This window comes from Euphorbia lathyris, chromosome 7 (assembly GCF_963576675.1).
Source record: "Euphorbia lathyris chromosome 7, ddEupLath1.1, whole genome shotgun sequence".
In the NCBI taxonomy this organism is placed as follows: Eukaryota; Viridiplantae; Streptophyta; class Magnoliopsida; order Malpighiales; family Euphorbiaceae; genus Euphorbia; species Euphorbia lathyris.
Window position 1 is genome coordinate 1,371,974 of NC_088916.1, and position 15,072 is coordinate 1,387,045.

Below are 15,072 nucleotides of genomic sequence, written 5' to 3' on the forward strand. Positions count from 1 at the left end.
CGCCAACTAGAGCCTATCGTTTTGGAGACCGATACTAAAACCGTGGTGGATAGTTTGCATCTACTCATCAGGAAACGTTAGAGTTGAGTTTTTTTACTAGATTAACCAACAGTGTCGCTCATCCGTTAGTTAGCCATTCTTGTTCCATTTCAAATGTTTTTAGGTCTTTTTTTTTTGTAAGAAAAAAAAAACTTTTTGTATTTTACGTTTTATCAAGCAGGTATCTATGAAATTTTTTTTATCCAAACAACGACTGAGGTTTTTCTTTTTTGTGATCAGATATGATTGGAGTTTTTCGTTTTGCTAAAAACATGACCTTAAAATTAAAATGAGTGTTTGATGACCTCAAAATTGTAAAATTTAAAAGCTTAATAATATTTTAAGCAACTTTAATTCTTCAACTTTTTAATTTTAAGGTTATTTAGGCATTGTTTGGTGAAGAGAGAAAATGAATATTTAGAGAGAAAGCTCATTTTAGAAAATAAAAAAATTGGTTCCATAATAAATGTGATACCAAACAACTTTAATTCTTCGAATTTTCCATTTTAAGCTCGTTAATGGTCATTTTTATAGCGCCAAACTAAAAGATTAGCAAAACGAAAACCTTATTCTCTGTTTGGATAAAAAGAAATCTAAACCTATTTGACAAAACGTGAAAGCAAACGGTTTTTTTGGACTTTCCCTAGCAACAATAGTAATAATAATAATAACAATAATTCATATGGAAATTCAGTATAATTAATATCTAATATCAAACACAATTTTATAATTTGACTCTTAGTGTGAATCAACTATGAAATAATTTACTTTATATATATAAATAAATTTGATCAAGCTAATGGTATGAAACCAAACCCGAAAACAGCAGAAATTCAAGTGTTAGAAAGAAAAAGTAGGTACTAAGCAATTCACAAGTAGAATCCCATTAGTTAATTAATTAATAATTAATTAGGGCTTAATATTGTTTTGTCCTCCTTTAATCTTTATAAGTTGCAAATAACCCTCTATTTTTGTCTATTTATATTTAATAACTCCCTATTTTTTTCAATAATCTCAAAACTTCGATTGATCTGTAAACTTTTTACACGTGACAAACACTTTGACCTGTGAATTTTCAAAAATTTCTAATTATTATCTATTTGACATTTTCTTTTTACACGTAACGAGCACTTTGACACGTGGCGTAGCATGCCTCTCATTTTCTGCCTCTAACAAATTCTACTTATAAATATTATGGAATACAATTGGACAAAAATAAAAGGATATTTAGAACTTTTAAAAGTTTAAAGTGTAGTTGAAGTCTTGATCTAAATAGAGAGTATATACATATATATTAGCCATTAATTAATTCACGTAATACATATGTTACCCTTTGTACTTGGCCAAAAACTTCAATTGGCTCACAAACTTTTAAAAGTGCCAAATAATCCGTAAAATTACTTTTAACTGTCAATGTTAAATATATTTTTACACCTTATACTCTATCTAGAGAAAAAAGTTTTAGTACCCTTTTATCAAATTAATGGTATAAAACCAAACTCAAAACACAAGAAAACCAAGTATAAAAAAGACAAACGGTAGGTTCTAAGCAATTCACAACTTGTGGAACAATAAACCCCATTAGTTTTTTAATTAATTAACTAACTAATTAAGATTAAGATACACATATAATATACCTAACTACCCACTGAAAACACCTTTACATAAAATTCCCTATAAATAAGCAGAAATTAAGGACACTTAAACATTGCATTCAACAAACACAAAAAATAAAAAAAAAATGGATAATTATTATCTGAATTTTCTTCTAATTACATTTATTTCAATACCATTAATCTCAATTTTTATAGCATTTTACAAGCATAAATCTCAATACAAATTCAAAAATCTTCCTCCTGGAAAAATAGGGTTACCATATATAGGAGAAAGTTTAGAGTTTTTATCAACAGGTTGGAAAGGAGAACCAGAGAAGTTTATTTTTGATCGGACGGTCAAATTTAAATCTGAGATTTTCAAAACAAACCTTCTGGGACATCCTACGGCTGTGATTTGTGGAGCTTCTGGGAATAAGTTTTTGTTCTCAAATGAGAATAAATTAGTTCAAGCATGGTGGCCTGATTCTGTTAATAAGATATTTCCATCTTCTCTCAAAAGTTCATCTAAAGAAGAAGCTATTAGAATGAGAAAACTTCTTCCTCAGTTTCTTAAACCTGATGCTCTTCACAGATATATTGGTAACTCTTTCTTCTTCTTCCTCCTTTTGATGGTATTTTCCGTTGATATTTTTTGGGTGTTTTTACAAGAAATTCTATTGTGGACTAGCACCAATGGTTGTCTTTTCACTCAAATGATGTCACATCAGCAGTTGGGATAACATGGCATCGTTTGAGTGGAATGTCCATTTCTTTTTCATGGTATTGTATTAGTTCGTATAATGGCGACAGATTTAGGATTCAGTGAGAAAGGGTGTTTATTGTGATTTATGGATACTAAATCGATATTTTTTTTAGTGTTTTTACCTAAAGAAATTAGAGGCCTGTAGACAGTTCTCATAGAACTTTCGGCATTTTTCGCCCACTAGTAGCTGTTCAAACTCCTCAAACCCCCACTGGATCCATCCCTGGTGTCAGGGAGTAGGAGAATGATGTATAAGGAGCTCTTCCGTACACGCCCTAAATTTAAGGGGAGCCAATTTTTTTTATTATACAAATTTAAATAAATTATTGTTATTAATTATTATGTGAAAAATTAAGAAAATGTTAACTTATATAGAAAATTAACGCTCTAAGAGTATTAAGGGATCCAATTTTTTATTATTATTATTATACAATATTTAATTAATAATTTTTATTATACTATGTTAAAAATCAAGTTAAAAGTATTTTGGTATTTCATTTTGTAGAAACATCAATATTACATGAAAGTATTAATTTTTTTAATGAATATGGTATAATTTTTTTTTCATTTAGCAAAGGATCCCAAAAATGTTTAAGACCGCCGTGCCTGGTGTATAGGGGCGGAGGGATAGGGAATCATGGAGGGTACAAATTTTAAGAGAAAGTTTATGTTGTTAGGGGTACAAATTTTTTGAGAGAAGTTTCTGTTCCCACCTTCAAAATTTCCCTAGCTAGGGGTCATGGAGGGTTTCATCGACTCGGGACTAAGATGAAAAATAAACAAAAACACAGGTATAATGGTAAAATATAATTATCGATGAAAATTTCTGTCGCTAGGTCTATAATTTCCAATGCAATTTCATTATATTAAAAATCTGTCACGATTTCTATCACCGACGGAATATGACTGAAATATCCTCGGTAATACTTAATTCCAAAAAATCAGTAATTTTTAACAAATTTTGGTCCGAATATTGGGTTTTTTATCCGATTCTTCATATATATTTCAAGTTTTTTTTACTAATTTTACAAACTCTGAATATGTTTATTAACTTGATGAACAAAAAAACAGGTATAATGGATGATATTGCGCAGAAACATTTCGCGACAAAATGGGAAGATAAAGAAGAAGTAGTAGTTTTTCCATTAGCAAAAAACTACACATTCTGGTTAGCTTGCAGGCTATTTTTAAGCTTAGAAGACCCGAACCAGATAGCGAAATTCGCACAACCTTTCGACGCATTAGCTTCGGGAATCATTTCCATACCTATAGATATAGCAGGAACTCCATTTAGAAGAGGAATAAATGCATCAAAATACATAAGAAAAGAGCTTATAAGCATAATAAAGGAAAGGAAAATGGAAATATCAGAAGAAAATGGAACAGAAAAAAAGGATATATTGTGTTATATGTTAACGACGGAAGATGAAAACGGAGAGTTTATGAATGAAATGGAAATTGCAGATAAAATACTTGGTTTGTTAATTGGAGGACATGATACTGCAAGTGCTGCTTGTACTTTTATTGTCTATTATCTTTCTGAGTTTCCTTCAATTTATGATCAAGTTTATAGAGGTATGTTGATTTTCTTTCTTTTTTTTTTGTTTTAGGAATATGTTACGGATTTAGCTCTATGGTTATCGGGGAGAGTGGATTTAGCGTTCATGTATAAAGTAGTGTAATATTAAGGTTAAGGTTTATCAGACAGTGAAATTCCAAACCTCGTTAGCAAAAAAAAATGAGTTTTTTTCATTAATAGAAGATGTGCAATTTCAAACCTGATTTGGTGGCGAGAACGTTGGAGGTTGCAGAATGACCAGATTATGAAATTGCACATGAAAAAAAAAACTCATCTTTCGATAATGGGGCTTGAAATTACAGTGTTGGGTAAATGTTAGGCTTAAGATTACATTGTTTTGTACGTGGATGTTAAATATGCCCTCTCACAAAAACCATAGGGCTAAATTTGTACATTACCCCCATTTTTTGTACCAGTAAATAACGGGGTAAGATCCAAATTTACTCTAACGTTTTTCGAAAAATGCAGATATATTTTTAACGTAAAGAAAGTCACTAGTGGAATTGGCACTAGTGACACCTCAATAGCGACAGTTACACAAATGTTCATCACAAATGATCATTAAATTTAGCATTTACGATGCATTAATGTAACGTGCATCACAAATGTCTGTCAAGTGCGATGCCTGTAGGTAACATGTGTCACTATCGATGGGTTACTACGAGCATCTCCATTGATCCGTGATGGTTTTTATTTCTATATTATATAGTCAATGTTGATGCTTCTATAATCGGATTCGCTATTGATGGGTCAATAGCAACATTTGTACGCAACATGCGTCGCTATTGATCAGTTTGTGATGCATGAACATGTGTCATTGAGCAATTGCGACGTGAACTTTAGTGATGTGTTTTACGTGTTGCTAATGATCCTAAAAGCGCATCACTAATAGCCATTTTTCCACATGTGAATGGTAAAAAATTTGTCATTAGCATTTTCAACATGGAGCAATTTTAGACTCAAGTAGTGACAGAGTCAGTCTTTAACTACTTAGAGTGTAAAAAATCAATCCAGTCCATGTGGATGGACTTATAGTTTTTTTTCGCTCTAGCTACGCATGCCAAAACGACGTCTTAGCTTGAGCTAGGTCAAAAAAAATTGCACATCTCTTCACCTGGTGGGGAGGAGTGATTCCTGATGGTCGTGCCCCCCCATCTCAATCGTTCCCTATGTCTCCACCTGTATCTAGTCAAACCAAAACGACATCATTTTAGCTTGAGCTAAGGCAAAAACAAATTGCACAGCTCTTCATCTGGTGGGCACGGGTGATTCCCAATGACCGTGCCCCATGTCTTCTCCTAATAACAGTATTGTTTTATGGGTTATGTGATTTGGTTCTAAAATTTCTATCTCTGTCGTTATTTTGACCTGAAATTGCTCCAAGTTTGAAAGATTGGGGATAATATTTTTTTTCCTTTCTTATATTAGAAGTATATCTGCATTTCACTATAAACGTTAGAGACAAATTTGAATCTTATCCTTAAATAATTGAAAGAAAATACTAATTTATATTTATATTTATTTGATGATGTAGAACAAATGGAGATTGCAAAAGGGAAAAGAGAAGGAGAGTTGTTGAATTGGGAAGACATACAAAAGATGAAATATTCATGGAATGTGGCTTGTGAAGTTATGAGAGTTGCTCCTCCTCTTCAAGGTGCTTTTAGAGAAGCTATCAATGATTTCATCTTCAATGGTTTTTCTATTCCTAAAGGGTGGAAGGTAATTAATTAATTATTAATAATAATTAGAGTCAATTCTTTTATTTTCTCCATTTATATCAGGAATATTCACATGGATTTTAATGATCAAATGAATTTGGTCATTCACCATAAGATCTACGCTTATTAAATCTAAGCTGCAGGATGCTTTGAATTTCCACTTTAGAATTCTAAAAAGCGTAGATCTAATGGTGAATGACCAAATACTGCATGGTCATTAAGGTCCATGTGATCAAAACCATCATTTATATATAGGATAAAGTGTAAAAATATCTCTAATATTGACGGTTAAGAGTAATTTTACCCCTAATGTCTGAAATAGTTTAATTTTATGGCTAATGTTAACAATCAGAAGTAATTTTACTTTTAAAATTGATAAAGTGAGTTAATTTGTGAAATAATTTATTTCAGTCATAAATCTTGTCATTTCTATTGCATATATACGTCATTTTATCTTTATCAGTAAAATATCACAAACATATGTATACAAGTAGAAACAAAAATTAAAAATTATACCAGTTAAATAAAAAAAATTAAAAATCCAAATATTTCATAAAATTTAAAAATATTAATCTTTAATTCTATTATTAAATTTAAAAATTCAATTGATATGCAACTGATCTGCCAATCTTAATAACATTAAAAGTATTTTTATATCATGTTAAAAGTATTTTTATATATTAAAATTGCTTTTTAATAAAATTTGATAACATCGGGATATTATTGCAAGGACCAAAAGAGATAATCGCCTCAAGTATGCCACGTGGCATAGGAAGCCGCCCGGAGGATCCCCCTGGGTTAGCTCTAAGAGATCCGCTGGCGGATCTCTATGGCGAATCTCTCCATTTACCTAAGTAACGGCTAACCGTCAACTCGGCCATAATGATCATTAAATGAATCATTAATAGTCTTAACCCGCCAGGTTAAGAGTAACTTGTAATCGCCATTAAATGAGCATTAATGGAGACTCTCTAGTTACCTAGAAGTTACAAATCCATCGAACTATAAATAGCCTACGTCTAGACTATCGAGGTATATATATTCTTACTCTTCGCTAAGCTTTGTCCATACAGTTTATTCTCCATATTTGTTACTGACTTTGGCATCGGAGTGTCCCCGGCCGATCCCAACGGCGCCTCACAGGGACGTGATCTAATTGGAAATTTATCTAGTGTTATCAAAATTAAAATATTTTATATCTTATTTCTAAAATTAGTTATACATGCATGTTAATTAGGTAGAATTAAACAATAATAAGTTGACTGACTTGTCACAAAAAGCATATGCATATTGATTTTATAATCATCATTCACATTATATTTTACTTTTCAACTAGTCCAACTTTACCCAATTGAACTTTAACTCAAAAAATATCTAGTACTGTCACTTAAATATTGTTTGGTAAAACTGAATGAAAAAATAAGTTAAAATTATTAAATTATGTAACTATTTAAAATTAAATATTAAATATAAAAATATTAATTAATAATATTAAAATTTTAAGTTAAATATTTTAATTTATCAAAATAGATGGTTTTTAACTTAATTGAATAAGTTTTTTTTTTTTAAAGAAAAGATCGTATATTAAATAGAATCAGAATATATATATATATATATATGTGATACATATATCTGTGATTTGCTACTAATAACTGATTATATGAGACACGCATGCAGTGGGGTTGACAAAATTCATGACTGAGAAAAGATAGTGTGATGAATTATTTCTCAAATTGACTTAATTTGTGAACGTTAGAGTAAAGTTACACAATTTTAAACACTAGGGGTAAAATTATTATTTTGCATCATATGTTGTTTGATTTGTTACTAAATGATGTATATATACAGTGGAGTTCACAAGATTCATTACTGAGAAAACACAGTATGATAAATTATGGGTGTTGCTTCTTACCGCCCCCAATTTACCTCATACCGCCCCCATTTGGACAATTTTGCCCTTTTGAAAAAAAAATTAATTTTTGAGAAAAAAACGTCAAATTTGGTCTAGGTGGGTGCTAGATCCGCCCAGCCAATGGGCTGGGCGGGTGCTGGATCCGCCCAGCCCATTGGCTGGGCGGATCTAGCACCCACCTAGACCAAATTTGGACCTATGCACAATCCTATACTTTTTAGCGACGAAAAATACAAAATTCTCTAATTTTTTGTGACGAAAAATGTTAATTGTCACAAAAAATATGCATTATGTTCATGATTTTTTTGACAAAAAAAATGTAAATTTTATTGTTTCCGACTCATAATCATCCATTTTCGAGATTCAAATTGTCGCATATCAATTATTTTCATAATTTCAATTATTATTGTTCGAGTTTGTGATTTTAGAGAAAGAATCTTTAGTTTTTTTATCAAAATTATGAAAAGAGCAAAAAAGTCCAAATGGGGGCGGGTAACAGTAATTAGGGGCGGTATGAAGCAATTCACTAAATTATTTCTAAAATTGGCCTAATTTATCAACGTTACGGGTGCTCTTGGTAGCCAACGTAAAATTGCATCATTTTAGATATTAGAGGGTAAAATTACTATTGACAATCAACGTTAGGGAATATTTTTGGGTAAATTACACCCATGGCCACTTAACTTTACACATTTTAATATTGTGACCGCTAAACTTCAATTTTTAACGGTATGGCTACTGAACTTTACATTTTTTAACACCGGTGGACACTCAACTTTAACCAAGTCCTCAAAATGACCGTTAACGACCATAAAATGAAAATATTCAAGAATTAAAGTTGTTCAGAACGACATTTATCATTAACCCATAGTTTTTATTTTCCAAAATCACCTTTTTAGAGCTTTCTCTCTCTAAAAATTCACTCTCTCTCTCCTAACCAAACAACACCTAAATGACCTCAAAACGAAAATTTTCAAGAATTAAACTTCATTAGAATATCATTAACTCTTCGATTTTTTCAGACCATTAACGGTTGTTTTGAGGCGTTGAGTGGCCATTGATATTAAAAAATGTAAAGTGCAGTGGCCATACTGTTAAAAATTGAAGTTCAATGGCCATGGGTGTAATTTACCCGAATATTTTTATACCTTATTTCTAATTTTTAACATATTTTCGTGATTAACCCCGAATATTTGTTTCTGAATCCGCCACAAACTAATATATAATATTATGCAGTTGTATTGGACTGCAAATTCAACACACAAAAGTGCAGAATATTTCCCAGAACCAGAAAAGTTTGATCCAAGTAGATTTGAAGGAAAAGGACCAGCTCCATTTACATTTGTACCCTTTGGAGGAGGACCTAGGATGTGCCCTGGAAAAGAATATGCAAGATTAGAAATTCTAGTTTTTATTCATAATTTAGTTAAAAGATTTAATTTTCAAAAAATTAATCCTCATGAAAAACTCATTTTTAATCCTTTACCTATGCCTGCTAATGGTCTTCCTATTCGCCTTTATCCTCATAAAAAAAACTGATTAATTTTTATTTTTCTTACAATTGATTATAAATCAAAATCAGTATCAATAAATGGATTTTGTTGTATTTTTTATCATTATCATATAGTTTAATCTTTGTAAACATTCTTCTGTTTTGGAGGAAAATATTTTGTTGTATTTGGGTTTGAGAATATTTATGATGTTATTTTTTTTACTCAATGGAAGTTGTGAGCCAATTATGTCAAGCCTTTTAGCTGATTTCCCTTAGGTTTTACATTTATCTCAAATTGTAAACAATAAGATGCAGAAATACTCAACAGATTTATACTGGTTCGGTCTCTTGCCTATGTCCAGTCCTCAGGATACCTTCCCTTAACTTTTAATCCATTATTGATCTCTTTCACAGGTAGAGAACAAACCTTTTACATAAATATCTAACTTTGAATGAAGTACCCTCCTTCAATCAACACTTACTCTATTTCTCTCTCTTTGCAACTTAAAACCGAAGTAACAAACCACTACTGAATACAATCGAAAGATTACAAGTCCTTCAGATAGAAAATTGTATGAACTAATCTCTCTTAAATGATTACATAATGATAACTTGTTGAATCCGATTTGATGATCTCCGCCGGAGTTACCTGCAAAACAGAACCGGAGACGGGATCTCCGGGAAAACTCTCTGACGATCTAGTCAGTTCTTTGTATGAAGGTTGGTAATAATAGCATTACGGGGAAAAATGTGAATGTACCTCTCCCCTTTGGCCTTATGGCTTTTTATAAGTGTTCTTAAGTAACCGCCGAGGGCGGTTACTCCTTCCAGGCCACGTTCCGAGGGCGGTTACTCCTTTTTACGCCATGTCCCTTTCGTGGCTTTCGTGGCAACAAACGTGGTATCGTTTGTTCTGAGTGGGAGTTTTGATGCTCCATTTAGGAATTCGGGGCAGTTACTTACTTCACCCGCTTCCTCTATTCGGGCTCTATTCGGGTCCCATCCGATCCTAGACCATGGGTCTAAGTATGGGCTGGGCCCGTGTAATGAATTCGGCCCGGTTTGGCTTCGCGGGTCATCACATGCCTCCCCCTTAGTTTGGCAAGAGCCCTTTAGGGTCTTTTTATAGGGGACTCTTCGTTTTTGTCTGGATATTCAAAATTCAAAAATTGTGAATTTCCTTGTCCATCGTTTCTTTTCCGGCATCGTCGTTTCTTTTCCGGCATCAACCTCTTCGCGTTCATTCTTCTCTGTGTAGTCTTTCATATGTAAGTTTTCCTTTCCACAACTTGTACCTCGCTCGACTCTCTACTTCTGTTCATTTTTCTTCATCAATATGTCGAACCCTGACCTCGACTTCGCACCGTTCGACGAAAATTACGTCCGCGAGGTATCTCATGAGGTCGATGAGATGGTTGATGAAGCTTCAACCAGCTCTCCTGGGTCTGATTCTCATCCCGCCGACTTCCTCCACCTAGCAAATACATCCGATGAGGGTTTAGGTTTTGACCCTAAAAAGTTGATTCCGCCACCTGTCCCAACCCCTCGTTTGCTACCGAAGAAGGACAGATCGGGAAGCCTAGTTTGTCAAGAGACAATTGATGACTTGCGGGAGCAGTATTCTTGGCTTCAAGGTCTCGAAGCCCTCATTCCCGGGGAGGATAGAGGACCGGGCGACTACCCAAAGGGGTATTTCACCATTTTCGTCGCCCAGATTATCTGCGGTTTCACGTATCCGCTGGCGGATGAGATTGCCTCCGTCCTTGGCGGTTACGGAATCGCACCTGGTCAATTGCATCCCAACGGATGGGCCGACTTAACTCTGGACAAATTTCTGGCGGATTGTCTGGAGGTTCCCTTCTCGCTCAAAATTTTCTCCAAGCTTCATCATTTTAAAAGTTCGACGGGGTATTTCACTTTCATCCGTCAGAGCGGTTACTATGGTTTCGACGAGAAGCTGAACAAGATCCGCGAGTGGGACCGATCTTACTTCTTTATCAAGTTTAATGAAGGGAATCCAAACTTCTTTCACTACTAGGGCCGGCCCAATGTAAAGAGTTTGAACTTCGGTTACCCCAGTGAGGAAGAATCCGCTGTTATAAAGTTCTTGAAGAGTACGCCTCCTTTCGTATGGACATATGATCAGGCCTTCCATATGCTAAGGAGCCGAGTAGCGATTGCCTACCGCGAGGGAGATCGCGTTGTCTATATCCCTTATCGCGTTTTTGTTCAAGGTATTTTTTTATTTCCAAGTTGATGATTTCTTTTAACCCTTTGCAGGGGTGATCCTTTATCTCAACTCGCTGCAGATCGGGAGGCGAAAGCCCTAGCGAGAAGGAAGAGGCGGATGGCGGGGACCACTTCCGTTGCAGGGGCGAATTCTCCTGGAGGGGCGATTACTTCTATTGAGGCGGCTTCTCCCGTAAGGGCCTCCGTTTCACAAGGTCCAGCTTCTGCTTCCGAGGACCTTCCCTTAACTAGGAAGCGGAAGCATAATGCGGATACAGAGTCTTCTCGTCCCAGAAAGAAAAACACCTCTGTGTCCCTCACTGTTGGCGGCACACCCGTATCCGCCCCGTCCAAAGGAAAGAGCAGTACTCCAATTCACGAGGTATCTCAATCCATTCCCCCCCCTTTTTTTATGTTGTTAACTTTTCCTCATGAGTTATCTGATGTTCTCCTGATCTTTCTCCTTATGCATTCGCAGCCGATTCCCGACATCAGCGGGTGGTGGACTAGGACCTTTGGTATGGCCGTGAGCTTTTCTTGTAAGGACATTGTCTCTTCCATATGCAATGTCCTTGGGCGGCTCCCCTCTGCTTCCCGTGTGCGAGAATAAGTACCGCTTCCTACTGGAATGGAGGGGATTGAGAAGCGTGCCATAGAGGTATATTGTTGTTTTGGGGGTAGAGGCTTGTCATTCCCTTTCAAGGATCTTGTGTCCATAGTAATCGCATGTTTCTATTCGCCCTTTTTATTCACGAGCCGTCTTATATGCAGATTATCAATTTCGCGGAGGGCGCTCTCCAAAGGGATGCTGAACGAGCCAAAGAGTTGGAGAACCTTGGTACTGAATTGGCGACTCAGAAGTCGCTTTATGATGATGTCCAAGGGAAGGTAAAGGCTCTTGAAGGCGCTTGTCAGAAGGTTATGAGCGAGAAGGAGGAAGCTCTCAGATCCCTCCAGGCTAAGTCCGACGAGCTGCAAAAGGTCCTTGATGATCTAAATTCATCCAAGGAGGCTCTAGAGATGCAAAAGAAGAAAGCTGAGGAGATTCTAGCCGAAGATGGTGCTCGCATCTATTGGTATGGGGAGCGAATTCATGCCGCTTATGAGCATGGGCATCCAGATCGAGTACTTAGCCGCCCCAAGGTTCCCATCCCCGAAAAGGATCTAACTGAGAAGTGGGACAAGCTGGAAGCCGAGGATGCTGATATGGATGAGGTACTCTTCTTAGATTGGCAGAGTTTTCAGAACTCTCCAATTAGCTGTGAGATCCCTACTCAGAACGCGGAAAAAGAGGCACCACAAGACCTTTCTCAGCCTGAGCAAGAGGTACCGCCCTCTGAAGCGGTTACTGATTCGAGGGTTGAGGATTCGCTTGAAGCAGATCCGCCCACTGGAGGAGATGAGGGAGCCGCTGAAGGCGAGGAGGGCCATAGGGGTGAAGGAGAGGAAGCTGTAGCATAGTTTGATTTATATCTGGACTGTTGTATATAACAAACTGCCCGTATATATATATTTTCTTTTGCTTGCCGCTTTACCTATACGTGCGATTGTTGTTTTATTCCTTATTGCCCTTTGTTTTCATACGTGACCCTTGCCTTTTGCCGACTCCATATTTGTATTTCCTCGTAGTTTAGTTTCGTTTCCGCTAGGGTGGCCAGACCCTTTTTGCAATTTTTTGAGTACTCGTTAATTCGCTTAATTTTATGCCTTATCTTATCATTTTTCTTTCGAAAATAATATAATCATAAGGTTAATCATAAGGTTTTGCGAGTGATGCGTAATCATGCATCCGCCTTTCTTTAAGAGGCAACACATTTATGTGTTTTTAAGTTTAACCATAAGGTTTTTGCGAGTGATGCGTAATCATGCATCTGCCTTTCTTAATAGGCAACACATTTATGTGTTTTTAAGTTTAACCATAAGGTTTTTGCACGATTTACCCGCCTTTTGTTTGTAGATAACACACTGAAGTGGTTGTCCTAAAAAGGATCCGTACTCAGACGCTGTATGCAACAATTGAATATCTTTATTGATAAAAGAAAAGACTTTTTGTTACATTGGTATATGAAATGTGTGGGATCAAAGCCTCATTAAAACCTTTTATCAGAAAACCCAGTGGGAAAAAACTCATAAAAGGAAAAAGAGTACTCGTCATTTCCCTGAACTACCCGGCCCGTTTATATAGGCGCAGATTTTCTAGATTCCAGGTGCGCGGGAGCTTTTTTCCGCTTATTTCTTCTATTTCAAAAGTTGATGGTCCCAGCTTCTTGGATACTCTGTATGGTCCGATCCAGTTGACGCCTAATTTGCCTTTGCCATCTCTGGATTGTATTTTATCCGCTTTTTTCAAGACCAAGTCATTCTCGTTGATTATCACTTTTCGCACCCTTCTGTCATGATATTTCTTGACCCTATTGCGGTATACTGCCATTTGCATGTAAGCTTTTTCTCTTCGTTCTTCAACAAAATCCAATGCATCTCTAATGTTGATAGGATTTTGTGTGTCGCAATAATAAATTATTCGATCTGTAGGCGACTTGATTTCAACAGGTAGGACTGCTTCGGCTCCATAAACCAGCGAGAAAGGTGTTTCGCCAGTTGCTGCTTTTACAGAAGTTCTGTATGCCCATAACATATGGGGTATCTCATCCGCCCAGCCTGTTTTTTTATCGCCTAGCCGCTTCTTGATCCCTTGAATCATGGCCCTGTTGGTAACCTCTGTCATACCATTCGATTGGGGATGGTTTACGGAAGAAAAATGATTCTTGATCCCCATGCTTTCGCAGTATGCTTTGAACTTGACACAGTTGAACTGGGTGCCGTTGTCAGTTATAAGCTTTTGCGGGATTCCAAATCGCATGATAATGTTCTCTCGTAAGAACTCGATCATTCGTTCAGGTGTTTGAGCGGTTACTGCCTCCGCTTCTACCCATTTGCTGAAGTGGTCAACTGCGACTACCAAGTACTTCCTTTTCTTTGTCGTTTCTGGGAATGGACCCACTATATCGATTCCCCATATTGCGAATGGCCATGCCGTCATTATAGAGATTTGTTCGGCTCCGGGAACGTGCTTTTCATTCGCGTGGATTTGACAGCTGTGACATTCCGCTACCATCTTCTGGGAATCCTCCATCACCTTTGGCCAATAGTATCCCATTAGCTTGACTTTTCTTACCAACGCCGCGGATGCTTCATGTGCGCCGCACATTCCTTCATGGAGTTCTCGCAGTACGTAGTCTCCTTCATTGCGGCTAACACATTTCAACCATGGACATGTATATGATTTTCGATACAAAGTTCCATCTCGAATTGAGTATCTCGCTGATTGTCCAATTAGCTTTCTGGCTAGGCTTTTGTCATCCGGCAAATCTCCCTGCTCCAGATATTGGCGGATGGGTATCCGCCAATCTTCATCATCTTCCAGCTCTTCAATGACCATAATCTGATCGACTTCAAATGCCGGTGCGGATCTTATCTCCAAATTGCATGCTTTTTGATTCCATGGTTCTCTACTCGCCGCCGCTTTTGCCAGTTCATCAGCCTTTATGTTTTGGCCTTTTGGAACATGCACCATTTCCCAGATGACTCCCTTGTGTGTTAAATCCTGCGTCAATCTGCCTACTACCTGATGGTATTTGACCAGATCTTCTTGTTTCACCAGATAGTTTTTTGTGATCTGATTTATCATGAGTTTAGAATCGCTGTAGATCACCACTCTTTCTGGCGTAAGTTCATTAAGCAG

General features: G+C 36.3%; 1 protein-coding gene across 1 annotated transcript; it reads left to right on the forward strand.

Moving 5' to 3' along the window:
* Nucleotides 1-1,763: 1,763 nt before the first annotated feature.
* Nucleotides 1,764-9,354, forward strand: LOC136234996 (beta-amyrin 28-monooxygenase-like). The gene is made up of 4 exons (XM_066024503.1): nucleotides 1,764-2,234; nucleotides 3,469-3,972; nucleotides 5,511-5,698; nucleotides 8,846-9,354. The coding sequence occupies exons 1-4, from the start codon at nucleotides 1,781-1,783 to the stop codon at nucleotides 9,146-9,148; spliced, it is 1,449 nt and encodes a 482-aa protein (XP_065880575.1). The 5' UTR covers nucleotides 1,764-1,780; the 3' UTR covers nucleotides 9,149-9,354.
* Nucleotides 9,355-15,072: the final 5,718 nt, after the last annotated feature.